Raw genomic sequence first — 19,304 nt, 5'->3', positions numbered from 1 at the left:
GTGTCCCCAGAGCACATATGTGAAGTTTTAGCTCAAAATACTCCACAGATAATTTATTACCGTATAACATGTTAAAATTGCCACTTTGTAAGTGTGTGCAAAAATTTGCCATTTTGGGTGTGTCCTTTAAAGCTATGGTCTACGATTTCAAAGATTGTTCATTATTAATAACCTTGTTTAGATACTGGTTATGGTTCTACAGTAAAATCCTAACAATATGAAGAGAAAAAAAAAGAATTTAAAAAATCAATTCACTCTATTGGGTGTACAGCGGCAGAGAGGTTGACCAATGTAAGCTGTTTGTTGCAATTAAAACTCAATTGTGCTTTTCTCTGCACTAAATGGCAGTGCTGTGGTTGGATAGTGCAGATTAAGGGGTGGTATTATTATAATAAGAGCTCCTTATGACATCATAAGAAGAGACACATTTCAACGACCTATTTTTTTCATGTGCTTGTAGAGAATGGTTTACCAAAACTAAGTTACTTTGTTGATCTTTTTCACATTTTCCAGGTTAATAGAAGCACTGGGGACCCAATCATAGCACTTAAACATAGAAAAAAATAGATTTTCATGCCATGGCCCCTTTAATGAAAATATATCAAAACTTTATTTTTGTCAGTGAATGCAATTGCTAAGATCTTAATTTGGACAGCTTTTTTTCTCAATATTTGCACCCTCAGATTCCTTTATGACTGGTTTTGTGAAAATTGCCCTTTATAATTGGTTTTGTGGTCCAAATGTTAGTGCTAAGAAGACATTCACAGAACATTCTAGAAAATTGTGTGCTATCAACCACTGAACACGTCTTACACAGAACTTTTTTATACACCTCACCAAACTGCTAGTAAAGCACGCACAGAATTATCTACAATTATCTATCTTCTTATATTGCATTTGGATTACTGGAATGGCAAAACCCATTCAAAAGACAGGGGTGTCCACACATAGGCTGCTTTTGTGTACAAAGTTTGGTGGTGAGACCAACCAGGCCTGAACAATAGAAGCAAATAAATAAATAAGCAAACAAACAGACAAACAAACAAATAAATAAATTCAATTTATTTAGCATATTTTTACATACAATATTCAAGTGGCAAGTTGCTAGACAAAAATGTTTACATTTTCATTTTTTTTTACCTGTGAAGAATAAATTTAACCAAATGAATAAAATTATTGTTGTTTTTTGTTTTGTTTACTATTACATTACCACGATGTAAAAGAATCCATTTTTTCTTTTGTTTGTTTGTTTGTTTTGGGTTATGTTTTCAATGGTGTATTTTCGAAGTCAACCTTTTACTATCCAATTAAATATTGTGTGTCACGTTTATACCAAAGAATAAAATAAATAGGCTATCAGCATGCCTATTCTTTCATTAAATGCATTAATCTAACTTTTATTTTGAAGGGCTCCAAAAAAAATAGAAGCAATTGTGCGCATGCGCTTGTCAGAATGCAGGAAGTAGATGTCCAAACTGTCAACAGTCCAACACAGTGCCAGTCACGGTCACTTGATTGCATGGCTGTCTTTATGTTAATTTATTTTTAAACATATTTATATGACAGTGATGTCTCGGAAGACCAAAACAGAGGAATATCACCGCTTCTTTACTGTAACAGATCCACGCACACACGAGAAAGGACACACGGAATATAAAGTAACGGCCAGGGTCAGTAACGTTAGCAATATTATTCACATTACGATCATATTTACACCTTTAAACAAAATAATAACAACAGATACATAAATAGTTAAAATTAGATTGAAAGACTTTATATCTGAGTGTGTTGCTTTGCATAAATTGTTGACTGTTGTCACTGAGCTGTCACTGATATGTCTGATGATCATTCTTTAAAATTATGTTTAAGTAACTGAAGCGATCTATGTTTAATAAATGCTAAAGACACACTAAGCTGTTTCTTACCCTCACGAAAAGTTAATAACCATTGGTATGATCTTTGAAACTCGTGATAAAAGGCATCTCTAATAAGACCTCGTGACATTTTTTAGTGTCACATGCACTCAGCCCTCTCCTTCATCCCCATTCATCCTTTTCAAAGACTTTTACCTCATGGTACAAAACTTACTTGCACATGTCTCTTTTTCCATAGTTTGTATCAAAGACGCAGCCAGAGAATGTTAAAGAGGTATGATCAAATTTGCATATGTGTACATGTGCATTTACATCCAGTGGCTTTATGTCATTGCATGTCAATGTTGGGTCGATTGACAGGTTGTGGTGTGGAAAAGGTACTCAGAGCTGAAGAAGTTGCATGGAGAACTGGCGTACACTCACAGGAATCTGTTCAGACGGCTGGAAGAGTTTCCCCCTTTTCCACGCGCACAAGTTTTCGGTAAGGCCAACCGAGCTTGACTTGACATTTGTTTCTCAATGAAACAAAACCGTGCATTTGTTTATTGCAAAATTTTGGCATTCAGTTTGATATTCATTTAAAGTTTGTCTTCCCTCACCTCTGTCTGCCTCTGGTTCACACAGGGCGTTTTGATGAGGCGGTGATTGAAGAGAGAAGAAACGCCGCTGAGGTGATGCTGGTCTTTGCAACCAAAATTCCCGCTTTGTACAACAGCCCTCAGCTCAAAGAATTCTTCCGGGTGAGACACATGAATGTTTGGGAAAGTATGATCAAAATTTGACCCCCTAAGTCTTAATGGATCCCATTTTCTGTCTCACAGGGAGGAGAGGTGAGAAGACCTTTGGACACATCCACCGTTGACACCTCTTTGCCACCTCCTCTAATTCCCTTACCTGAGAGAGACACTGGGCTGTTGGCTGAAGAGGAGGCAGGAAGAGAAGCTCCAATCCAGACCCAGGAACTACAGTCCAATCAAAGACTAACAGATCTAGCAAAGCCTGAGATTGCTCTCGAGGCCCTCAGTGACACGGAAAGCAGCTTAGCACAAAATACTTCAGAAATACAGAAAGGAAACGATAGAGAAGGAGAGATTAAAGCGCATCAGAACAATGCCACAGATCAATGCTCTGCTGCTATACAAAATACAGGTTAGTAGTAGGTTATAGAAATCTTTCCAGTTTTATTTTGAAATAAATCATGGCTGAAAGCACCTTTCATTCTCTTCATCTTTCAGATGTCTGTCCATCTCCAAAAAGTCTGGATTCTCCAGTCGATGATTTAGAGGAGTTTGATTCGCTGTTTGATTCTGGACTGGAGGAGCATACAGACAAGTCTCTGCCTTTGCTGTCAGATACAGACCTCGCTATTTTTGACCCATGTGCCAAAGAAGGTTGAAGTGACTCGTCCATCTAGATATCAGAATTTCAATGTTAACACTTTTTGTGGTTCTCAAATTCACTGGTTCTTCACTTTTAATCTTTCAGAACAACAGTACGGATCACCCAGGCATGCTGAACTTCTCTCAGTCCCTTTGACCGGCGCAAATGGCTCTGATAGAGATGCATGCTATGTGTCTCAGGCCACTGAAGAGCTGAATGCCGCCCAAGAGCGAGAGCGAGCGGCCGATTACAGCGCAGCAGTACAACGATACCGAACAGCTGTCGATATACTGATGAAAGGAGTTCAAGGTCAGAGAAAAATGCTGTGTTTAGAATACCATCTTAGCTTCCTACTCCTATTATTATGATATTAATATGATTTCTGCATGGAATACCGGGATAATACATTTGTTATAATGTAGCACCAATAAAGCATGTGAGGAATACTTTATCCCTCAGTGCAATGTGCTTGACTTACATTTTCTGTGTAATGAGCTGGAAGTAATTATATGACAAAAAGCAATTTTTTCAAAATCAAAATAGATCAAGTTCACTGGTGAAGGTGGCAGGGAAAATAACTAGGGTAAATCAGATTGGGTCTAGTAAAATTTTTCAAAATAATGTTTTAAGGCCCAGGTTATTCTCAGTATTGCGGATCATCCACTACTTACTGAGTTCCAGATATTGCTATCAGGTCGTCGCTTTAGACTTCCTGAATCCTGGACAAAAAGAACTCGCAACTCATTTGTGACTGTGGCCATAAAACTATTAAATTGCTCTAGTGCTGCCTCACGATTAGTCGCGACTAATCATTTGCAGAATAAAAGTTTTTGTTTACATAATATATGTGGGTGTACTGTGTATAATAATTATGTATAAATGCACACAGACATACGCATGTATGTAAATAAGAAACATTTGCATGTGTATATACATGTTTACATTTATATATAATTAAAATTATATATAAATAAAAATATTTATTATATAAATGTATATTTTTCTTAAAATTATACATGTATGTGTTTGTAATTATATATACATTATTATTATACACAGTAAACACACATATATTATGTAAACAAAAACTTTTATTCTGCAAACGATTAGTCGTGACTAATCGTGAGGCAGCACTAAATTGCTCCATGGAGGAGAAAATGTTTGCTATCTAAACAATGTTTCTAGGTGTGTTTTAACTTTAATGTGTAAAGGGATTTTATTTAGGGATTTTATTAAAAAAAAATTGTTTGAGAAAGTGTATAATTATATTAGTATTTACTGATATGGATGTGACTTGTGTTATCCTGGCAGCCTGAGGCCATTTTAGCTTCCCTAAAAGGGACAATATGACTAATATTACAGGGAACATTTGCACACATGGTTTTATGTTTTAGTATCCTTACTCTACCGATCTTTTAAGTTCTGCTTAAAGGCGGAGTGCACAATGTTTGAAAAACACTTTGGAAAAGGAGTCGGGCCGACTACCAAAACACACTTGTAGCCAATCAGCAGTAAGGGGCGTGTCTACTAACCGACATCCTTGCCGGGGTTGCGTATGTGTGGGGCGGGTCTATCAAAAGAAGGTCCAGATTCTATTGGGGTAGAGACGTGGTTGTTTAGGTGATTTCAAATATCAACATTGGCTTTCAAACATTGTGCACTCCGCCTTTAAAGCTCCCGTTCTGTCTGTGATTTTGAAGCTTTGATTGTGTTTATAGTGGGCAATATAACATGTGTTCATGTTTCACAATTTACTTATCATATAGCGCTGTTTTCACTGTCCTCAAAACAGGCTGATGTCTTTCTTGTTATGTGAAGTCCCTCCTTCAGAAATACGTATTGAGTTCTGATTGTGTTGTTTGTTTAGTGTGCTGTGATTCGATAGCAGCTTAGCTTAGCAGAGCCGTTTGAGCCAAAGCTGGTGACTGACAGATTCCTGTGAGCGTAGTTTAGTCAACGAACTGTTTTACTGACGTCATTAAAGCAGGAAATAGAGGGCTGTAGTCCAAACCGGCCGTTCGTTGTAGGCTTTTAAAGAGGAATTCTATTGAAGAAAATATATCGCCTGGCAGTGAACTTTGAGCTTTATTATTTTACAGGTATTATTTATGCTATTATAGCAACATTACACACTAACTAGGGTTTAAAAAATAGCATCAGGAAGAACGTGACCTTTAAATCGCAAAGTTGATCGATCAGCTTAGTAAAGAAGATATTATATCCTTTCACTATTGTGAGCTAATCTTTCCAACATGGTAAGGAGCGTCATATTTCCATTTACGCACTTGAGGTATTGGTCCAATCGCAACGCACTGAATAGCTGGCCAATCAGATCACACTGCGCTTTTTTCAATGAGCTTTGTACAAATTAACGCGTTACAGAAAATCCGGGAGCATACAATACTGTACAGTATGTGGAAAATAATGCAAGCACAAGAGTAACTCGACCCCTCATCTCCGTTGCTCTCAGGAAGAGGTAGCATGTAGGAGAGTTCGCTGGTTTAGAACTCAATAGTAAAAATGAATACTAAGTTACCAGTTATTAGTTACTAGGGATACACCGAAATGAAAATATGACGAACCAAAAGAAAACCAAGAAAATTGCATTCATGACGATTTATGGTGGTTTTATTTCCGTCACACCGTTGCCTACAATGATGCTGATGCAGGGCTCCCCTGTTTCAAGATGGCGGCTCAATTTGACGTATTCGTTCCAATGAACTGCCGTAGCCAAGGCAACATCTAGTGTACATATCTATGAAATACATCCACACCGCAGACATGTTGATTCAGACAAGCATGTGGAGGTCGCGGTTTCTGTTTGCGTCATCACAACATTTCGGCTGTATTGTTCCGGCGATAAGTCTTTTGGACGAAAACCGAAAATGCTCTTTTGGGCCATTTTCTGCCGAAAATGTTCGGTGGCCGAATATTCGGTGCATCCCTATTAGTTACCCAGACATTTAAAAATTACATATAGCAAAGCTGTAAGCTAAATACCGTGAAATTGTGGTAGGTTTTATCATGCTGTCAAAATTCCAGCCCATGCCTATTAGTAGAAAGTGTGCAGTCTACTGTATACTATCCAGTAGATAGTAAACTGAGAGTCCATTTTTAATGCATCCAATGAGGGCAGACACTGTAAGCTGTATACAGTACTATAATTGGGCCTAATACTTCACAAGTTAATCATCTTTAAATTTACAGTAAACATTTGGCAGATGGTTTCATTCAAACCGACTTCCAAAAATACAATATAAAGTAATTCATCTTCAGCAGGCATTCACTTGCATGAGAAGTGCACTTCTTTCATCAACTGTTTAGAGAGTGAGGACATGATGGTGCAGTTTTGTACTCGGTAGTCCAGTATTCGGTGGAGAAAGAGGAAGAAAGCTGTTTTGAGCAGCATTGTTGGGTCAAGCTAAGATAAGATAGCTAGGTTGACTCATTCAAGCTGAGATGTCTTCCAGGCAGGCGGAGATTCGTGCAGGTACAGTGGTAGGAAAAATGTGCCTGTATAATAAGTCATAGTGATGTGGTGTGTATAAAGAGCAGGAAGGGACCAAGCACTGATCCCTGAGGTACCTCAGTGACCATGTGAAAGGATTTGGTATCTTTCCCTTCTTGTGAGACCCTGAACGATCTACTTGTGAGGTAAAATTCAAACTAGTAAAGCAGAAGTCCTGTGAAGTTCACCAATAAGAGGGTTGCCATGAGGGTAGATTCAGCAGGATGAGGACTTATGATTCAGAGTCTGCATTTGCCAGCCAAAGAGACTCATAGCTAAGCTGTCTTAGTTGAATTGAAATAAAAATAAACAAAAAAATAGTCCCAATATGCAAATTATTAATAAACCAAATGCCAGTTTTCTCTGGAAATAATTTTGACACATTCATTAAATGAAATGTTTACATGCAGATGAGCTCTGTTTGGATGCTATGCAAAATATTTAAACGAAAGGAGGAAACTGGAGCTCATAACATTATTATCATCATTATGATAACAACACTTTTTTGTTCTCCCTCTGCTATTTTTTCTCTGACTAGGAGATGTGGATTTAAAAAGGAGGGATTCAGTGAAGAGGAAGATTGCTGAAGTCCTAGAGCATGCGGAAAGACTTCTCTTACAGACTCCCACTCACAACCAGAATACATAGAAAAACAATTGAAGCACACACACTAACACAAACCTCGGATACTCAAGCACACTCCCACTTGCACACTTTGGACTGAGTTTTAGCTAACATGTATATATATTCAAAAAATCTGCCACACTTTCCCTCTTGAGTGAAACTCGCCACCCACACAGTCAACATACACACACATACACTTGACTCCCACACTTACATTCCCGTTTACCCAAATAGTTACTATTGTAGTACCATCCAGCAGGATGTGCCCCGTTCTTGTTCTGAACAGTTTTGCGCTCCTGCACTGTAAAATCAAAAAACGCTAATTTTTACTTGTTTTTTTGCCTTTTACTTTAAAATGATTTATAACACTTTTTGATCAATGTGAACTGGAATCTACTTTTGTTGAAATTTGTCTCGGATTTCGAGTTATATTTTGTTGTGTAAATTAAGTCATTGTGTAACTAACTGACAGTTGTCTGAACTAACCGACTAGTCCTTAAATGGAATTTGCCTGTTTTGTCAATTTCAAACCAATCACACGTATAGGCAATTGCAATCCATTGTTCAAAGATAAAAAAAAATATTCAACAAAATAAATATGGTAATCTAATCAGGAATGACTGGATAGTAAAAAGTAACACTTGATTTTCAAAAGGTTTGTATGATATTACATTAACATCGCTATTTGACTATTGGCGTAGAATGTAAAACTGTCACGTTACAGTTGTGACATACACGTCAACATTAAATTAAACATTTTAATAAAGAACAATGTTGTTACAATGCAAAAACAAAGTTGTTACTGCTGAGTTAGCGCTATATGCTAGTTAATGCTATATGCTAGCATTTAGGCTGAAGTTCTACTATTGATGTTACGGTTACATTTTGCAGGTCCATACTGAAAAAAACAAACTTACCACTCAGAAAAGTCCATTAACAATCTCCAAATAGAAAAAATATTGAAACTCTTTGGTTCTTTTTTAGCGCGATGCTAGTGGTCTAATCAGATTCAATGGATTATGCTAAGCTATGCTAAAGGTGGTACCGCCAGACCCGGAGATCAGCTGAAAAGATTCCAAAATGGTAGGAATGGGGTGTTTGGCTCCAGGGGAGCTGGAGGGTTAGCTTATTTTCAGAGAGGGTGGAATGTCTCTTTAATTAGTCACACAACTTCTGTGTAGATATCAGATAACAATTTAACATATTGTGTTAATGCATTCTTTGGCACCTTTAACATTGACCAATACCCTGTGTTGCCAAGGTGAGATCAACCCAGAGACTTTCTGATGAATCATGCAAGTTTCTATATTGAGAAAAGGCATATACACTCACCTTAAGGATTATTAGGAACATCATAGTAATACTGTGTTTGACACCCTTTTACCTTCAGAACTGCATTAATTCTACGTGGCATTGATTCAACAAGGTGCTGAAAGCATTCTTTAGAAATGTTGGCCCATATTGATAGGATATCATCTTGCAGTTGATGGAGATTTGTGCGATGCACATCCAGGGCATAAAGCTCCCGTTCCACCAAATCCCAAAGATGCTCTAGTGGGTTGAGATTTGGTGACTTTGGGGGCCATTTTAGTACAGTGAACTCATTGTAATGTTCAAGAAACCAATTTGAAATGATTTGAGCTTTGTGACATGGTGCATTATCATGCTGGAAGTAGCCATGAGAGGATGTGTACATGGTGGTCATAAAGGGATGAACATGGTCAGAAACAATGCTCAGGTAGGCCGTGGCATTTAAACAATGCCCAATTGGCACTAAGGGGCCTAAAGTGTGCCAAGAAAACATCCTGCACACCATTATACCACCACCACCAGCCTGCACAGTGGTAACAAGGCATGATGGATCCATGTTCTCATTCTGTTTACGCCAAATTCTGACTCTACCATCTGAATATCTCAACAGAAATCGAGACCCATCAGACAAGGGAACATTTTTCCAGTCTTTAACTGTCCAATTTTGGTGAGCTTGCAAATTGTAGCCTATTTTTCCTATTTGTAGTGGAGATGAGTGGTACCCGGTGGGGTCTTCTGCTGTTTGTAGCCCATTCGCCTCAAGGTTGTGCATGTTGTGGCTTCACAAATGCTTTGCTGCATACCTCGGTTGTAACGAGTGGTTAATTCAGTCAAAGTTGCTCTTCTATCAGCTTGAATCAGTCGGCCCATTCTCCTCTGACCTCTAGCATCAACAAGGCATTTTTGCCCACAGGACTGCCGCATACTGGATGTTTTTCCCTTTCCACACCATTCTTTGTAAACCCTAGAAATGGTAGTGCGTTAAAATCCCAGTAACTGACTCAAAGTTGCTTAAATCACTTTTCTTTCCTATTCTGACATTCAGTTTGGAGTTCAGGAGATTGTCTTGACCAGGACCACACCCCTAAATGCATTGAAGCAACTGCCATGTGATTGGTTGATTAGATAATTGCATTAATGAGAAATTGAACATGTGTTCCTGATAATCCTTTAGGTGAGTGTATAGCCGATTTTTATTTCATGTCAAGTGCAGTTTCTTTAATACAACACCAGATGTCACTGTTCTGCCCTAAAGTCTATGAGATGGATGGATGGATAGAAGGATATATAGATAGACTATAGTATAATCAAGACATAAATGTCAGATAAATCCCCATTGGTTAAGGCCATCATGTGGCACTTTCTAGAGTCAGAACAAAAGTAAGGAATGAATATAAAGGACAGAAAAGAGAGCTAGAGGGGAGAACTAAAGGATCATCTCTATTTTCAATAGATGGAAAATATTCCTATTTCCCCCCTCCTATACGTTGTTGTCTATCTCTCCCATTGGGCGTACTTGCTGTTTGGCTGCCTGGAGAGAATGTGGAATAGAGAGAGGTTACTGCACCTGTGTGTGTGTGTGTGTGAGCGATGAAGAGAGTGACAAAAAGGAAAAAAAGGGGGAGATGGAGTGTGTTTGAGCATTAGCATGCTGAGAGTGTCGGCTCTCGATGTCCCTCTCTCTCCCTCTCTGTCCCTCATTCTGTCTCTCACTCACCAATCCCTCTCTCCTCAGTGTCCATGGCAATTATACCATCAAAACACTCCAGCCAAAGAGGATAATTGCAACCTGAGTACTGCAGAGAGACTGAGAGCGAGAGTGAGTGAAAATGTGTGTGTGCGCGCGTGCGAGCACGTTTTGTCTAATGTCTGTGGCATCTGTATCCGTGTGGATGAAAGTGTTAGTCTATGCGTTATATTGTATTCCGGAGGAGGTTATCCACTGCAGTGGTGAGAGTCATTCTGGGCAAAGATCAAAGAATCTGTTTGCAGTAATAAAAGGACAAGGACAATCCATTGAAGACACATGCATACACTCACAGTTTTAATCATGTGCATTACTGCTGTCGGTTTCCTAAAACACAAGGTCAGGGGACAAAACTCAACACAGAGCTTCAGTGAAGAGTAGTTTCATCAGAAAGCTGTGGGATGAAGGGCTCAGTGTGTGACAGGTAAAATTAGTGGTCGACTTTTTTTTTTACATCTAGGACCACACAGAACTCCACAAAATTCTATTAAAATATTTCCTAATTATTTGAAATGATTATTTTATACATGATATTAACTTTTAATTTCTAAACATGTGTCCTTATTACACGCCTTGTTGGAATGCTTGATTCTGATTGGAGAGTTGCAGCATTTGCAGGTTTGTTATACCCAGAAAACAAACAGCTCAAAACTAACAGCAACCTGGATGCTGCAAACATCTTCACATGTACAGTTTAACATTACACAAAAAATGTAATATAAATGTATTTTAATAACATTGGGTGATTCTCACGAAATCCATGTCCAGCATCAGACTTTTTAAAAGCCCTTGAAGCCAATTTTTTTTGGCACATATAAGATTAAGGTCTGAACTTACTATAACCATTATTTTTAGAGGATTTAAAACATATTTCCTATAAAATTATCATTATCAAAAATTATCATTACTCCAACATGATAATACATTAAATATATGCATTTACAAACTCATGTTTCGGTAATGAGAACTAAAAAGTTGTCTAGGTACTACAAACAAAATGTCAACTTTTATATGGAGAAAAAATAAGAACTGCTTACCTGGTAGCCATCTTGGGTGTCACAGTCAATTATGTCCCTTCCAACAATTTTTTTTAAAATGTTAGTTCCTTGAGGGCTTAAACAATGAATGAAAATTGTTGTGGAGGATGAGAAAAATTTTCTTGGGCACATTTATATTCCTTATTATTGTCTCTTTTACCAATGATCACCAAATACCACACGTTTCTTTACTGTAAATGTTTATAGTATAACATGCACTGAAGCTTTTTATTTTTTAGATTTTTTAATTATAAATATTTCCATGTCAAAGAACCCAAATCCAGTCATGGACACGTTGCGGTAATGAAAATTTTCCTCTTAAATGTGTAAAATATAACAAAATTAGTTTGTATGTCACTTAAAATCATGTGCAAAATAGTACATGAAGAGATGTTTGTAACTATGTTTCTTATTTGATACTCTTACTTTGCATTTACTTTTTTTATCAAAATGTTTCATGACACCTCATAAGCGTAATTTCGCGAGAATCACCCATTTGACAGGCTATTTTAACAAATGATTAAACCAAAGAGCGTGTTTGCGACAGTTGAACTTCTTGTCTGATCTTAAACTGAAAATAAAAGGTCTGTATTCATTAAAAATGAGCTAATAAAATTTTTCAAATCAACATTTAATGTTCCTTACCTTACTTATGACGTAAATAGCCATGTAATAAGCAGGATAATGTACTGGCAGCCGGTTGTTATCATAAAATACACCCCTTCACACTGTCGAAGAGTGTTTTTTGTGGTAAAGTGTTTTTTTGGGTAGTAACCATGTTTTTTTTTTTTTTAATTTGCTGTAATTTTGCAGCTGGTTGTCAGTAACTTACTGTAGAAGATAAAGTCTAAAAATGTTTCATGTTCATTTAACTTTGAACAAAATGTTGCCAGTAAATAACGTAAATGTAAAATCTACGGTAAGTTACTGGCAGCTAGTTGCCAGTAATACCCAGTAATACTGTAATTTCTACAGAAATTTTTTACAGTGTACTATCAGCAAAATCATGGTTTTACTACAGTAACCATGGTTTAACTATGGTTTTTTAAAATGTTTTTTTTTTTTTACAAAACCTTGATTATTTTGTGAAAACCATCGTTCTATTACACTAACCATGTTTTTTTGGTTTTAACTGTTGTAAGAGCATGGTTCATTTTTGTAAGGGTCAGCAATAACAACCTGCTGCCTCTAAAGTTACATGACGTTTGTACATTTTGGAACTGACACTTGGTGGGGCAACCACTTTTAGAAGTTATTAAAACTTTTAAAAGTTTTAATGTTCATCCATATTATTTTTACTTTTTTTAAGATACAACAGAAAATACATGAAATATGTACACAAAATTAAAAACAAAACAATTTTCAGAACTAAATGTCTTCTTCAGGCATCAGTCAGTATTTAGTGTGACCTCTCTTGGCACGAAACACATCTTGAGCTTTTTTGAGAAGACTGAAGTCATTCAATTAGAAATAGAAATTAGGATTTAATTTCATTTAAGGTTTAAGAGATCCTGCAGTTGCCTGCTATTGCTCAAGTGGAAGGGGAGTTTACCCTAAATACTTGACACTTCAGCTTATACTACTGTTTTTATTACATACACATTTCCTGTATTTTCTGGATGTGGAGACTGATAATAATTATATATGATCACTATACAATTATTGTAAAAACAACAAATCTAATGGTAGCATGGCCTAAGTCTTTTGCACAGTACTGTTTATGTTCACTCAGTAGCTTAATACAAATCCTTTAACATCCCAACTGTTGAATTCCCTGGGGTTTCACATCTATGTGGTTTTGCTAAGACTAAAGATATGATTCATTATTCTGTTCTGATTGTATTTCCTCCAGTTGAGCTGCAGTTGTCACTCACAGTCTCCCCACAGTCACCTTGCCCAAGGCTGAATGTGTGAGTGCTCGTTCGCTCATACACACTTTCCCTCAGAGGGAGCCAATAGGCAAACACTTTGCCTGCCCATTGACCCTCTCAATCTCCACTTCTGCTTTCTCTCTCTCCCCTGGATGCCACATTTTCATTCTGCTCATATTATGGACTCATATTGCATATGTTTGATCGTGACTCATTCAAATGAGACATTTTGATATGTCTCCCACCGCTTGAAAGGATCGACATTCGTGTGGCATTTTTAAAACACTGCTCGCGAATGGCTATGTCCCTTTGGTGTGTTGCAGAGCTCTTTGTTAGAATTGCTCATGCATTTTAATATTGTTTGCTGTCAGTCATTTGGCTTTAGTTCAAAGGATTCAGTGTGAGTTGTTAATGTAGTTCAGAAGCCTTTCAGCTTGACCCGATACGAAAGGTGTGTGTGTGTATATGTTTACATTGCAGATTGATTGTGTTATTTAGAGTAGGGATGTATCAAAGAACCTACTTACTATCATTTTTCAAGATTCAAAAATGAAATCCAGTCGCATAAACAGTACTTGTCAGTGTACACAGACTGGGTTAATGTTCTCTCTCTATTCTTTCAATATTTAGTCATTTAAAAAATACATTTCAATTACATATGTTTACTTAGATCTCTCCATAGCCCCAAGCACCTTTTATTAATAAGGCTTTGTGTCACATTTCTCGTTTCCATAACAACACTAGCCACTGGTTATTGTGAACAGTTTGGTTGGTTGAGAGGTATTTCAGTGAAGTGGGGGAGAGAGGGACTGATGAAAACAATGAAAGAGAGAAGGGGTGCCATGAAGAGGAATGGAGGGACCAATAATCAGCACTCACACATTTAGTGTTGGAGAAGTCTCAGATTTACGGAGACCTTTGTTTATTATATATATATTAGAGCTGGGCATAGATAAAATAAAATAAAATAAAAGTAATTTTTTGCATAACATATGAGTTTGTGCTGTGTGTAATTATTATTATGTATATATAAATACACACACATTCATGTATGTATTTAAGAAACATTTACATGTGTATATATATTTATTTATATTTTTATATATTCTAAATTTTATACAAATAAAAACGACATTTAAATAAAACATTTCTTAAATGTATGTGTGTGTATTTATATATACATAATAATTACACACAGCACAAACTCATATGTTATGCAAAAAATTACTTTTATTTTGTATGAGATTAATCTAGATTAATCTATATATGATGATATAAATAATAAGCCTTTACATTGTCTTTTTGGCAAGTTTATAAATGATAATGTTACTATCATGAGATATCCGCACATACCAATATTCTTTTAAAGATTAAAGTTATTAAATTAATGGCCACAAAAATATTCCTATTGCATTACATTTATCATAAAATATTAGGTTTTTTTTGTTGAATGGAAATAAAAGTAAAATTAATTTTAAAATGAAAAAGATTCTCAAAGCCCATATCAATTAATTATGGATTTTAACTAGTAATAACTTTATAGTTTAGTTTATAACGATATAACTAAAAAAAGCTTACGTTATAACTTAATAACTTACGACTAACGAAAAACCCTTTTACGATATGTGTGCTGCTTATGTAGATCACACTTTTAATTATTGCAATAGGTCAAGTAGTTATTTATTGGTGGTGGAGATTACTAGTGACAGAGAGAAAGGGAGTGTGTGCATATGTGTGTGTGTGTGTTTGCGCGTGTGGGGGCAGCGGACATCCCTCCCTACTGGCTGATCACCACGCGATACAGTGCGCGAGGATGAGAGATGGACAGCGCGCGAGAGAAGCTACAGCAATAACAGGAAACTCTAAACGCGGATGCTCCCGGTAAGCACAGCAGGCACCAGTGAGGGACACAAAATATATATTTCATACTGCAGGAAAGCGACCGACCGGGGAACGCTTTCTGATTGACTATTTTGTAAGTTGTTTTATTTTAACCACTCCTTTACTTATTCGGGACGTCGCCGTATTTGTTTGTCCTTGTAAAATATGCCTCATCATCTGTCTATTTATCTGTTAATGAATGTGCGACACGCGAGAGTTTACAAACGCGCGCCCGTCTGCGCAGGCATTTCAAAGCAAATCTAATTTTATAACAAGATGAAAACTTTGATGTGAGATCTGTGATGATATTTATAACGTCTTTGTAACTGTGTCAGTAATTAACGCAAATCAATTTAGTCGTAAGGATGTTATCTCTCCATCTGTTACATTTTTAATGGCAGTTAAACGGCTTTATATGCGAACAGTAATCTGATGACATCTGTGGTGTTGCCAACGTGGAAAAGGCAAAAACGTCAGATGAGGAGAGTAATTTCATTAATCTGCTTTTATTAATCTATTCATCTCTATTAAAATGCATCTGTCTGTCTGACTGACTATCTGTCCATCTACAGTTTAGTAGTATGAGGTCTGACTTTGGGACTATAGTAATCTCATTAAAATATTTACCAGCTAACCATCCATGTATTTGTGTAGTGCTAAGTGTGTTTGTGTGTGTGTGTGTGTGTGTGTGTGTGTGTGTGAGAGAGAGAGAGAGAGAGAGAGAGAGAGAGAGATGAGTGAAATAGAGTCAACAGTCTGAACAAACAGAGGGTACAGCTGTCAGTGGACAGATAACGCACGCATGCAGAGAGGAAAAAGGACTGATGATGATGATAACAATGAGAGGATTATGAATGCTAAAACTGATCCAAATAACTGCATATTTATTGTCTACAGATGTATACAATCACGACAGGTTGAAGTTTGAATTTGTGCTCTTTTTTTAAAGGTACTAATTCAATACCAGAAAGGTGGCTATGGATTCCCCTTCAGATCGATTTCACCAGCAGCCATCCCAAATGTGTCCCTTCGAACTGTATCGCGCTCTGCCAGACTCCAACCCCACAAGTCACAGATTTTCACCTGGCAGTTTCTCCTCCCACCCCCTCTTCAACCCTCTCATGCACCCCAGTAGCGCTTCCCAGAGGTGGGGTAGTTTCCGCCAGCGTCAGGGTTTGTTTTCTGGGCTGTTAGTAGATGACAATGTAAATGAGGAGGATGAGTTTGGTAAGAGGGAGCTTGCAGTTGGATCCACCCCCAGCTATCCCAGGGGACAAGATTCTGCTCCTGAGCCGGAGGACTGGAATCATGATTTTGAAAGAGTTAAACGACCGAGGATGAACTCAGCTGTAAGAAATGAAGAAGAGGTGGGTAGAGAAGGCAAGAGAGGGAGGAAGAGTGTTGCTTCGGTTAAAACAGATGAAAGAAAAGGCGCAGAACAAGGAAACAGGAGGGAGAGCAAGGAGGGCAGAAAGCGTCAACGGCAAGAACTGAAGCTTCAGCTGGAGGAGACCAGAGGCAAACTTCTGGAACTCCAGGAGAAGGTATGGCGGGTATATGGAGGGCAGCCAGATGAAGAGAAAGGAGATGATGAACAGGAGAACGGAGCATTAAATCTAGATGAGGTTGCGGAGATGTTTTCCAGCGATGATGATCCTCTCATCAGTGGTGGATTTTCTCCTCCACGCTGTTCGTCAAAGAAAAACAATGAAAGCGATCAGAATAGGAATTCGGGAATATTCCAAGAGACCTCCATGGACCTTGACCTTGAGTTAAATGGCGATCAAGTGTGGCTGGGCTGCAGTCTGGTCAGGGGTGAGTGGGAGAGCGTAGAAGGGGGGCAGAAATTCGCTCAAGCTCTGAAACAAGAACTGGCTAGCGTTGTAGCTCAGGTTATCGATAGAGTTGTTCGGCTTTATGCTGAAACCGGTCCTTCCCCAGTCATATCTGGCACTGTTCCCCAAGAAACCATTAAGACTTCGGATCTAAACTTAGACGGGAGGCAGAAACCTGACAAAGTCGCTCATGTGGTAGAACAAGTGGAAGCTTTACCACTTATCACAAAGAGTTCCCAAGACAAGAGGACTCAGAGTGTACAGAAGGACCTCTCCGAAGCCAATCCCAGCCTCGCTCCCCTAACTCAGCCGCCTCTCCCAGCCCTTTTGCCGCCTAGGAGCAAGGACCAATTTCTGCCCTCTTATCCCCCAGATAACCCGGTACCCCTACCCCTTCTCCACTATACCATGCAGAATCTCTTTGCTCGCTCGCTCTCCAGTTTACCATTTCATAAAGACTGTCTTTCCGAACCTTTCATGGAGTTCCGTTCTCACAACTCTGCATTCCCAGCCCTCCCCCTGCTGGGCCAGCTCGACCCGTCGCCGTCAGACAGAGCGAGAGATGCAGGGATGAGGGGAGGTGGAGCAGGAATGGTGGATGGAGGAGATGCAGCACTCTATCTTGCTGCTGGATCAACATCCTTTTACGTATAACGAAATAGAATATTTGTAAATATGTGAGTATTTTACCTGAAAAATGTAAAGCTTCTGTTGTGCCAATAATCAATTTTTGACTTGTTGTTGTGGTATCCAAATTCCTTAACCATCCACACTCTCAGGAAGGTCTCTCTCCGTGCCATCTGAAGAAAGCCAAACTCATGTTCTTTTACACACGCTACCCCAGCTCCAGCACACTCAAAACATTTTTCCCTGATGTCAAGGTGATGTCTCATGCGCATGGACACAACTAGTTGGCACTAGAGCACATTTATCTTAACCATCATAGACATGATATTTCTGTCTAGGCAAAATTGGGACAAATTATGTGGAAATATTGAGTAAATATGAGTAGAAATGTTATATTGAATACATAGTATTATTGGAAATCGGAATAAAGCTGGATCTAGTTTGTACATTATTTAATTCATTATATCTCTAAAACATGCCAAGAGGTATATAGGCGACTTAAAGTTATCGCAATTAATTTAAAATGCTGATGTGTTGAAGCTGAAAATAAATTTGCTTATCCTATTTCTATGCAGTTCAATCGCTGTGTCACATCCCAGCTGATTAAGTGGTTCAGTAACTTCCGGGAGTTCTTCTATATCCAGATGGAGCGCTTTGCCCGCCAGGCAGCCAGAGAGGGGCTCGCATCTGCCAGGGATAGAGCACTGCGCCTGGGCAGGGACTCTGAGCTTTACCGCATTCTTAACATGCATTACAATAAGAGCAATGATTACCAGGTCAGTGTTTGGGCAACCACATCATGCATATTTGCAGATGTTTTTTATCTAAAGCAACTAAATTTAAATTTGATTAATCAATGTGTTTCCTTGGTTCCAGTTGAGCTAGAGGAATTGTATGTATATATTTACATACATTTCTTTTTAGGTTCCACAGAGGTTCGTGGAGATATCTGAGGTAGCCCTGAGAGAGTTTTTCTCTGCCATACAGAGTGGCCGAGATGCCGATCCTTGCTGGAAGAAGGCCATCTATAAGATTATCGGTAAATTAGACAGCCCAGTACCTGACAGCTTCCGCCTGCCCGGCTGCCCCACGGACAGTTATCGGATAGGCTGAACAGTGTGCACGGATTTATAAGTGTGCACGGTTAAGTATGAAAAGTGATCAATTAGTGGCAAAGCTCTTAAAGGATAAAATTGTACAGAATTGAGCTGTGAAGATCAGTGGCACTGTATATGTGTTTTAATACCACCACAACCACAATGCTCGGAAGTATTGCTTGTTTAATTATTATCTCATTGTTACTACAGTCCAGCATCATTTCAGCTAGCAGTAAGAAGTGCTCTAATTATACAGAAACAAGTTCTCATTTTACAGGCTGTTAATATTGGTCATTTATTTATCCAAAATAACAAGCCTGGTTGGCTTTTGTTGATCTTTTTATATTATGTGTTCTCATTATATAATGTTGATAAATTTATGTGGAACAGTGATGTGTAATAAAAAAGTACAAATCCTTGCTGTCACTCTAAGCATACTAAAGCACCGCATTTGACTTTTTTAAATTACACAGTGCATAGTATTGGTAGAGTATATAACACACACACACACA

General features: G+C 38.1%; 2 protein-coding genes across 5 annotated transcripts; both read left to right on the top strand.

Annotated features, from left to right (window-relative positions):
- The first annotated feature begins 1,436 nt into the window (after nucleotides 1-1,436).
- Nucleotides 1,437-12,109, top strand: snx15 (sorting nexin 15). The gene is made up of 8 exons (XM_055197612.2): nucleotides 1,437-1,670; nucleotides 2,113-2,148; nucleotides 2,235-2,355; nucleotides 2,499-2,614; nucleotides 2,696-3,023; nucleotides 3,110-3,265; nucleotides 3,360-3,563; nucleotides 7,301-12,109. The coding sequence occupies exons 1-8, from the start codon at nucleotides 1,560-1,562 to the stop codon at nucleotides 7,408-7,410; spliced, it is 1,182 nt and encodes a 393-aa protein (XP_055053587.1). The 5' UTR covers nucleotides 1,437-1,559; the 3' UTR covers nucleotides 7,411-12,109.
- A 2,933-nt stretch (nucleotides 12,110-15,042) lies between these two features.
- On the top strand, nucleotides 15,043-19,234 carry prox3 (prospero homeobox 3). 4 transcript variants are annotated; one of them, XM_055197592.2, is made up of 5 exons: nucleotides 15,043-15,233; nucleotides 16,201-17,704; nucleotides 17,842-17,949; nucleotides 18,271-18,471; nucleotides 18,620-19,234. In XM_055197592.2, exons 1-5 carry the CDS (start codon nucleotides 15,166-15,168, stop codon nucleotides 18,806-18,808), a joined length of 2,070 nt encoding a protein of 689 aa, XP_055053567.2. In that variant the 5' UTR covers nucleotides 15,043-15,165; the 3' UTR covers nucleotides 18,809-19,234. The 4 variants fall into 4 exon arrangements, with proteins under 4 accessions (XP_055053567.2, XP_055053584.2, XP_055053586.2 ...); XM_055197609.2 differs by having other exon boundaries at nucleotides 15,079-15,233; nucleotides 16,183-17,704; XM_055197611.2 differs by having other exon boundaries at nucleotides 15,098-15,327.
- The last annotated feature ends 70 nt before the right edge of the window (nucleotides 19,235-19,304 follow it).

Source organism: Misgurnus anguillicaudatus, chromosome 21 (assembly GCF_027580225.2).
Source record: "Misgurnus anguillicaudatus chromosome 21, ASM2758022v2, whole genome shotgun sequence".
Lineage (NCBI taxonomy): Eukaryota > Metazoa > Chordata > Actinopteri > Cypriniformes > Cobitidae > Misgurnus > Misgurnus anguillicaudatus.
Note: the sequence above shows the minus strand (reverse complement) of the source record. Positions and strands in the feature narration are given on the sequence as shown.